Raw genomic sequence first — 9,565 nt, forward strand, 5'->3', positions numbered from 1 at the left:
TAGTAAAACACCACACAAGTGTGATGGGTATAATAATGAACACTTAAACTACAGAGGCCACAAGATTGACTAGGCTATAAGGTTACACACTAAATCTGGATCAAGGTAGTTATTTGAGAAAGTTTATTTATAATCAAAAATATTATTTTGAGACAGTGTGGAGGCATACATGTGACTAAAATTACAGTCAAAATTGATTTTACTTATTATAACTACATACATAAAAGAAAATCACATTTGAAGTAATGAAGCATTTTGGACGTGCCAAATACACCATCAAGCTATGCAAGTTTGCTGCTTGACTGCTTCATTGTGTTTTCACAGAACGGAGGTGGAATATGAATAAAATCTCACGGTCATTGCCGTGCATGAGCTGTTGTGTGGCTCACAGGACTATCACTAAACAGAAGTGCTTCCATGACAACCACAGCTATGGAAGAGACAACATCTGTCCTTACTTACAATGTCCAGCCTGTCCTCAATCAAAATATCGCTACCACCCCAATATTTTCTAAGTATATCTAAAGGTTATGAACAAATGGTGCTATGCCTTAGATATACCATGCTTAGCTAACTTAGGAATGTTTCAGCCAAGGGCAGAAATGATGTAGGCTAACAATGGAACCATCAACCTTCATGGCCACTTTTTACTGTAGTCTGTATGCATTATAATTATTATTATAATAGCTTCTGTGATGTCTTGTCATTATTATCCTTATTATTATATTATTATTATTATAATAATTCTTATTATTATAACAAACACTTGCAGTCACATGCAGTGCAGACACTAAATGATTAAATGGGAAAATGTTGACATACATTAACACTGTGTAAAATAAATGCAATAGTCTAGATTATGTTAGATAAGAATGTACATCTGTAGCATAGCAACCATATTGTTCAGACCTTTATATAAAGTGCTTCTCTCTGTCGGTAGAAAGAGACTGTGACACCTCTAGATGACATCAATAGCATAAAAAGTCAAAGGAACCTGTGTCAACAGCTTGAATGTCATAACTGGCTTGTCTTGAGCCACCTAAACTCAAGACAGGCACGACTGGTCCAAGGCCAACACCACTAACCTTGGCCAATGGAAATTGTGGAATATCGGAAGTAGAAGAGAAACACTTCTTTGTGTTTACAGAGAACGTCTTACTTAAAACTGAGTTATCACTGCGTTATTAAACTCTGTGAAGCTGTGGACTTTGGGTCAGTGTCCAAGCTGGCAACGGTCTTGGTCCTGATTGTGATCCATATGGTCCTCCAATCTCTGGACCATCTCCAGGATAACAGCCTGAAGAGCTCGGCCCAGGTCCTCCGCACTATGGCGTTTCCCAAGGGGGGGCACGTGCACAAAAGCACACCTGCGATTGCCCAGGTAGAGTGAGGTATAGTAGGTGTAGTCACATAAGTATCTGTCAAGGTGGAAGAGGTTAGAGAGTCATTTTATAATCAATATAAATCTATTATATTATCAGTGAAAATCAATTAACTGTGTAATGTACTCATGCCATTTATTTTTCAATCTTGAAAAGGCGCTACGTCTTTGAGAACACTGTCAGCAGAAGGATGTATACCTGCCAGCATCCTTTGACACAGAAAAGGCAACACCCATGCTTGAGGAGTTCACTTTCTTGCACACAGCCTCCATGTCTATGACTGACATAATACAATCAGGTCCCTGGTCAATGCAGCATTGTGAATTCGGACAGAAGTCACAGTTGTCCAGGCGGTTGTATCCATGATTGTGCCCACATTGTTCGAGGGTGACAGAGGTGGCCATTCCCGAAACACCAACATGAACAACCAACTTTTCAACAAAATAAAATTAAAATATTAGCATGGAACACCTTCTTAAATCAATATTTTTCTAATAATAATACAATAATGTATACAAATTTTATAATCTGTAATAATAATTGTACCAGATACATATTCACATTATAGATAGAAGAAAGTATCATATGGTGTACAGCCCCTTACCTCAGGTTGATACTGTTTCCACAGTGACGGAAGCAGTTCGCTGACAGCCTTGTACTCCACAGGGATCTCCTTCACCAGCAGGTGAATGTCCTCACCCAAACTCAGCTTCTCCAACTCCTACACAGCAACACAGAAATGTGGCCTAGATCATTTTCAAAACCATACACGTGTGTCCTAAACGATGACAAAAAATGGTAGCCTAGCTTATACAGCAGTGGTCTCAAATTCCCGACACGCAAGACAGTTTCTTGTGATCCCTTGGTTGATAAATAGGCTATTTGTAATGGGATTTGCCCAGTATATCAATTCTGTGTTTCATTGGCTGTGTGTCAAATTTGTGGTAGCCTAGTTGTCGCAATACTCTTTTCTGAAGAAAAACAGTTGAACCGAAGCATCAGCAGTTTCAAGAAAAGTAGACGTCATTCTTCATCATTCAATAACGAAACAAAACAAAAGTGCCAGGAATGTAATGATAATGATTAGGGGTCTGTTTCCCTCACACTTTGGCACTGGCCCCCCTAACAGGGTTGTGCAAAATTCGAATTGCAATTCTGCTACCTGTTTGCTACCTCAATTGAAATGCAGGTGAAATTCAAGAATTTAATTGGGATTTAAAAGTTTCAATTAAATTAAATTGAAAAAAGTTTCAATTAAATTCTGGAATTGTGCCCCCTATAGGAAAACCACCTGGAAAGTGGCCTGTAGGTAATTTGAGTTTGAGACCAGGTTTATGTAGCTCAGACCTTATTTGAGGGGATTTTCAATTGTTAGTTAGACTTATTGAATAACACATCGATGTCATCACAATTAATTTTCTGACAACAGTTATTGCCGTTAAGCTGCAGTGTTTTGACATTCTTGGTTAGTGTTTTGAAATACAATGTGCTTATGGCTCTAACCTGCACTGCAATCCAGCTTGCATTCACTTTATGTTCTCCAAAAGGTTCGAATCCTGCAAAAACAAACCAGACCTCTCAATTGAAAATTTCCAGCATAATAAAAGTCTCTGTTACTTTTTATGACAGCCACCGTTTTCTGAGACAGCTGTTGCAAAATGCGTAATCAGCATACACTTGGAGTCTAAAGGCTAATCCAGGGTCCAGGAGGCTACAGTCTCTAAACCAGTAACTTCACACCATTTTAGTAAATGTTTTGATGTGTTGCCAACTTAAGATAACAAAAAGGCCAGACAAAAGATAAATAAAATCAGAACGCTATCTCTAGGCTATTGCTTTTTCCAATATACCAGCAATAAACAAAACCGTGAAAACATAGGCTATTCAAACGTGTTACACTTTTATTAGGCTATTATTACACGGCTCTTCAGAGTGCTGCTAAGTATCCCTTATTACATAGCCTACACAATCTGTGGATAGGTGCGTTCAAATTCGATTACGTAGTTCTCCGCGAACATTGGTAGCTGCTGCTGGACGGACGAAGTGGTTGAAATAGAATGCTTACACAAATTCGCTCAAATCGAGCTGTTCAGAGAAAACATATTCGCCACTGTTTGCCAAATATGAACGCACCTCGTGTTGATCCAGAACTAGCCTAAAATTCTAGATCTCTCCTGAACATGCACTGACCGCCGCGAAGCAACCAAGTGACAGGTTTAATGTTTTTTCCCCATCGACAAAGATAATCAGTAGTTTTCATGTAAGTTATGTGAGCCGTATCAGTAGTAAAATGTCTCTACCTGTCACAATAACAGTTTTCTTTGTATCCATAATATTGCACTTGCGACTTCCAGAGCAATTTCGTTTTCAGGGTCCCACTCCGACAACAATAACTTTGTAGCGAAATGTATCTTTGTAATCCGTGTGATATCGGCTGTTTCCTCGGAGTTCTTCTTCTCATTCCCTAGGATATGACGACATGACTGAACATTATCGCCACCTATCGAAATGGCATGAATGTAGGCCTACCATTCTATCTATTTTGTACACGTTTTTTTATTTCTGGAGAAGCATTCTAGTAGGCTAGGTTTAATAATTCCATTGTAGCCTAGGCTATTTAGCATAGGCTACCTTTTTACATGACAATAAACTTTGAACTTTGACAGTGATTGTTGCTTGTGCAACAAATATTTTTTTTCAAGTGTTGCTCACCAGAAACTCAAAAGAGGACATGGACAAAAAAAATAAAATAAAAAATCTACATTTTTGGTGCGCACCAGATAGTTTCTCATGCTCACCAGATAGACGCGCAGACGCAGTATCCATGAAACTCTCTGATGTGTAGGCTACCACCTATGGCTACCACCAGAAACTTGTCTTGAAAAATACTTTTTTGGCAGGTGACGTATGTTGATGTCACAAATGTTGGCGACCCCAATCATTCACATGTTGCGAGAGAGAGCGCAACTCATCTCTGTTGTAACATCCATTCGAGAGTGGTTCTTTAATTTCCCCCAAATATCCTTGTTGATGCCTGGTTGATTTGTTTCGACCATTGATCAAGCATAATAGCTAGATTATAACGATGTTACTTAACTTATATCATTATATCTTATAATCATATAACTTATATAACTTATATCATCAGGGTTTTTAAAATATTTTTTTATTTAAGGTATGTTTTAATATAATGTACTGGTCAATTGTAAGATACAGGTTGGGAAACGATTCTTTAGAGGCTCTGTAAATCCATTGTTAATAGCCGGCGCAAGTAGAAAGGGCCAATGGCATCACTCATACTACACATTCTGGAATTATTTTATTAGCCTATGCCTATTTGACAGAGGTATTCATCCAGCAGGTGAGACAACCCACAAAACTTATCAAAAGTATGCTTGTCTGACTGCTATGGACCTCCGAGGGGTGGTCAGTGTCTTGGGAAAGAGCACTGCAGTGATGTCCACAGATTCATTTTCCTGCTCTTGCCTACGCCATCCTCATCTGAGTATGACTCATGCATGCTGAAAGTAACATCAGGGCAACCCCCAACACAACACAGGCAGGACAAAGCAAGCCAAGAGAGACAGGGCAACGGAAGGCCAAGCATTTTGGCAATATGTCAACTTTCAGTAAACTAAACACTTACTTTATTTAGCAGACGGTTTAACCCAAAGCGACTTAACTGAGGAATAAAATTCAAGCTATATGTTGCAAAGAAGACCTTGGTAACAATAATTACTAGTACAATAAATACTTAACCAGAGGGTGCAGAAGTTTAAGCACTAGTCAAAGTGAAGTATGGAGATAGTTGGGGGAAGAAGGGGGTGGCAGAAGGAAGAAGAAAAAGTTGGTCTTGGCTGACTTGGTCATTAGTCAAAGAAAATGAATTGGCAATCACTGACCAGGGCTTAAATTTCACTGCGGGATTGCGGGTGTTGCGCATAATTTGTTCAAGTCCCGCAACTCTAGCCATCATAATGCGAGAAATTCCCGCATACACTTTTACAGCCTGTCTGATGACGTTAATATAGCCTAATCATTAAGTGGCGTGAATGCGGTGCTATTTATTGACCGGACTGATCAACTACCGAGTTGAATTGAACATAGCCTCATGCAGACGCACACACACACGGAGAGAGAGAGAGCCACTTTGCGCTTACGCAAATAGGCTACGCTACCATGGCAAACTTTTACATCTGGAAAGAGCTCCTTGGTAACTATCCTGCTAGCTCAGGTCACGTCAACACTTGATCCCAGAAAGATTGTCTTCGACCTGTCAACATTTATTGTATCTAATGACATAGAAAACATAATGATTTGCATACACATACCGCACTATGCACAACTTTTATTCACTAGCGACTACAGCCTAAAACCGTCAGGTTGAAGGGGGGCTAATTACTCCATAGAATTACTCTCAGGTATTTTCTTAAAGTGACAGGCACTCAATTACACCTACTCATCACCAATGTGCACTCAATTGGACCTACACACCACATTAAAGATATGCCTAAGTGTTATAGGTTAAACGTCAATATGAGGCATACTAAATATGTTTAGCTAGTAGTAATTACTAGTAAAATGCTATACTTTAAATGCATTATTAAATAAATACACTCTATATGAATTCAAAAATATATGATAGAAACATATCACATAAGCTATCATTTTCAGTGTGTGTTTGTGTGTGTGGAGAGAGTCAAGCAGAATCTAGGATGTCCACTGTTGTGAATGATCCCACTACAGTATATATTACTGATGACGTCAGGGTGGTGGGGGCCCCAAAATCAAACACTTTTTTTTAAAAAGTATCGAAGTATTGAAATCGCAATTCTTGACTTGGTATCAGAATCGACCCCCCCTCCCCCCCAAATTGTGTAAATCCCCCCTACATGAATAACCTAAGGGGGGAATTCCCCCCCATTTTGAAAAATGAATTTTAAGCCCTGACTGACACATCGCCCAATCAAAGCACTCTTGCTTTAACCGCAATTCATTCTGTGATGAAAAGGAATTGATGAAGCAATATGTTTCTTTTTAAATTCAAATAGCCTAATGGATGCTGATAATTTGCACCCTCTCCTCCTGTGCGCTGTCTCTCCTGTGCCACGCATAGGCACAGACACAGTCTCTGAATATTATTTCTGCCCAGAGATGGTGGAAAAATTGCATGCTGATCCACCCACACATCCTCTCCATAGACGACTCCGCGCTTTACAGCTTCTAATCCTCCCTCTCCCCCTCCTCTCTGTTTTTTTACGGCTCCATTCACCTACATCTGCGTCAGACTACCATGTCAGTGTTGCCATGGCGATGAATGATGCCCACTCTATTCTGTGATGCAGGCACCGTACATACGTCATAGCTTCCCAAGGCGATGCTTTCTCTCTTATGCGCGCTTGATTATTTATAGCTACAGCAGCCAACCACTGACGTTCCTGAGGCAAGGATATGTAATTGGTATTGCCCACTGAGCAACTGCTTTTTACAGGAAAGGTAGCCTACCATTGAACCATTAGTGTAATACCATTTTTGTTAATGGCTTGATGACTATGAATGGATAGAATGGATATTTTGCGTCGCTGATATCGGTTTGGTGACATGCTTTTGCCCTCCAAGCAGATAGATAGATAGCCTAGATACAGATATACTATCTATCTATCTATCTATCTATCTATCAATCATGCTACTCAATAGTGATGCTCAATAGCCATTTTTTATGCTTTATCCGAGCAACAAAACATCGATTATTTGTTATAAAGACAGCTGTCTGAACTAAATATTTTTTCAGTATACCACAATCGTCTGCAAGACATACCTATTGGTCTAAAATGGCATGTAAAACAAAGACTAAATGAACAAATGCCTTAACGTGTGCTTTTGAAAGCGCTTCCTGCCAAGAAATGGGTTGTTCTCTCCCCACCCTCACTTGCGTTTCATCCTACGTTTCTATTACATCAAACCAGAATGCACCGCACTGTTTGCAGTTTACCCAACTTCTCCATGGCGATAAAGCTAGCACAGCCCCTTATTCAAATTATACCGGAAGAAAACGTCATTTTTGGCCAATCTGAGCGCTCTGAAATGACATAATGGAATTTTTAGGAATAGAAAACTTGCAGATGCTTATTAACGCCCATTGCTGAAATCGTTGCCCGAGGTAGAGTTATCAAATGAAGGCTTAGAAGAGTCCTTTGCTATGTTCATTTATCATATTTCTATATGAGGACTGCATAGACGGTGACGGAAAACGGGGTGTTGAAGCATTCTACAGGTTAGGCTACATGATAAAAGATTCACCTAAAGGAACCATCTGCTTCGTGACTGGTAAATAAGGAGAAACCATTTCTGCATGAAGCTCCACACATCCCATGTGAGGGGATAGGATGGAAATAACCTTCTACCCTGACGATGTGCTGAATAAATCTCGAGGAATTTCAAGCATCTACTCTCAAGACAGCATGATGAAGAAGGATATCAACTCCGAAGATCAAGGCAGTGCCAACCTTAAGCAGGATCTGCCCGATACCGAGGGCATTCTGAATTCTCCGGACCTGCTGAAACTGGCGTCGCCGGAGTTGGAGCGACTGATTATACAATCCAACGGTATGGTCACGACGACACCGACCTCACAGTTTGTCTACCCGAAGTCAGTGAGCGATGAACAGGAATTTGCCGAGGGCTTCGTGAAAGCTCTGGAAGACCTCCACAAGCAGAACCAATTAAATGGGGGACCGTGCTTGCCTCCAGTGAGCCGACTCAGTGCCAACACAACCTTAGCCCTACAGACTGATCTACCGGTGTACACGAACTTAAACACCTATGGAAATAGCCCGCTGGGCACTACAGTGAATTATTCCACGGACACCATTCCCTTTCCTCCGCCGCCTTCGCATCCCCTGAGCGCGCAGCAACAAGCGCAGACAAGACTCCAGTCACTCAAGGACGAGCCTCAGACTGTGCCGGACATTCAGAGCTTTGGCGACAGTCCACCTCTTTCGCCCATCGACATGGATACACAGGAGCGCATCAAAGCCGAGAGGAAAAGGCTTCGTAACAGAATAGCCGCTTCAAAGTGCCGTAAGAGGAAGCTGGAGAGGATATCCAGGCTAGAGGACAAGGTGAAATCCCTGAAAACCCAGAACACCGAGCTTGCGTCGACAGCGAGTGTACTCAGGGAGCAAGTGGCCCAGCTGAAACAAAGGGTCATGAACCATGTGAACAATGGCTGTCAGCTACTTCCAAATCAAGTTCAAGCGTACTGAGGGAGAGGAAGGCCACTTCACTTAGCAAGACACATTGGAGTTCTCAACGAACCCAAACTTTGAATGACGTCGTTAGATGCCTTTTTATTCTCTCGCTACAGCCTACACAACATTTTAGAGGATTGGCAGAGGAATAGAGAGAACTGGACACTTCATTCGTGGTGCTTATGTAAATGATGGGAAATCTATGTTTACAGAGCTTTTGTAGCATACAGATATCCTATCTCATCTTCTATGTTAGGAGGGAGCAATCACCAGTCCATTAACAGTAATCTTTTATGTCTTTGAGTCCAATGGCGTGAATAAGCTATGAGCAGCTACATTTTGCATGAAAAGACAAACTCACTGAGTGCAACTCCAACACAAGGATGCCATGCATGTCGTCCCAGTGTAATGCCTTACTTGTCTTCAAGAACTTAACCAATGACAAATGTGTATTTTATATATATATATATATATATTCAATTATTCACACTATGTCTTATTTCTTTGACGTACCAATGTGACTTCTGTGTTCTGTCCCAAGTGTTTTATGTCTGAGTATTCAAACTCAAGTGTTATTTTTTAATTCACGTTAATGGCATATAAGAAATGTATACATTTCCAATGAGATATTGTGTACTATAGGTTCATTAAACATCCTGAACATCTCAGTGTTTGACTCTGCCTGCTTTCATGATTGGTGGAAAAGGCCTGGGGCTCAAAACTTGTCTAACTTGTCTTGCTGTACAAACAAGACCCTGTCAGAGTGTCGGTTACATATACAGAACAGGGAAAAGGAGCCAGCAAATCAATATCAGAATTTAGGGGGATACCATCCATCGATCTTCTCACGAAAGGGACTGGGATTGTCTCTGAGGAGTAGCCTACTGCTCCACTGTCCAAGGGATACTGCACTGTTGCCCCCTAGTGTTTAAA

At 40.7% G+C, this 9,565-nt stretch overlaps 2 protein-coding genes across 2 annotated transcripts; one reads left to right on the forward strand and one right to left on the reverse strand.

The window, feature by feature from the left end:
* Positions 1–108: 108 nt before the first annotated feature.
* On the reverse strand, positions 109–4,247 carry pgpep1 (pyroglutamyl-peptidase I). Its single transcript, XM_048258371.1, has 6 exons — positions 4,181–4,247; positions 3,683–3,846; positions 2,886–2,938; positions 1,987–2,103; positions 1,581–1,813; positions 109–1,418 (listed from the first exon to the last, which is right to left on the reverse strand). The coding sequence occupies exons 2-6, from the start codon at positions 3,711–3,713 to the stop codon at positions 1,214–1,216; spliced, it is 639 nt and encodes a 212-aa protein (XP_048114328.1). The 5' UTR covers positions 3,714–3,846; positions 4,181–4,247; the 3' UTR covers positions 109–1,213.
* A 2,545-nt stretch (positions 4,248–6,792) lies between these two features.
* Positions 6,793–9,300, forward strand: jund (JunD proto-oncogene, AP-1 transcription factor subunit). Its single transcript, XM_048258362.1, has one exon. It carries the CDS (start codon positions 7,769–7,771, stop codon positions 8,645–8,647), a length of 879 nt encoding a protein of 292 aa, XP_048114319.1. The 5' UTR covers positions 6,793–7,768; the 3' UTR covers positions 8,648–9,300.
* The last annotated feature ends 265 nt before the right edge of the window (positions 9,301–9,565 follow it).

Source organism: Alosa alosa, chromosome 1, assembly GCF_017589495.1.
Source record: "Alosa alosa isolate M-15738 ecotype Scorff River chromosome 1, AALO_Geno_1.1, whole genome shotgun sequence".
Classification (NCBI taxonomy): Eukaryota; Metazoa; Chordata; class Actinopteri; order Clupeiformes; family Clupeidae; genus Alosa; species Alosa alosa.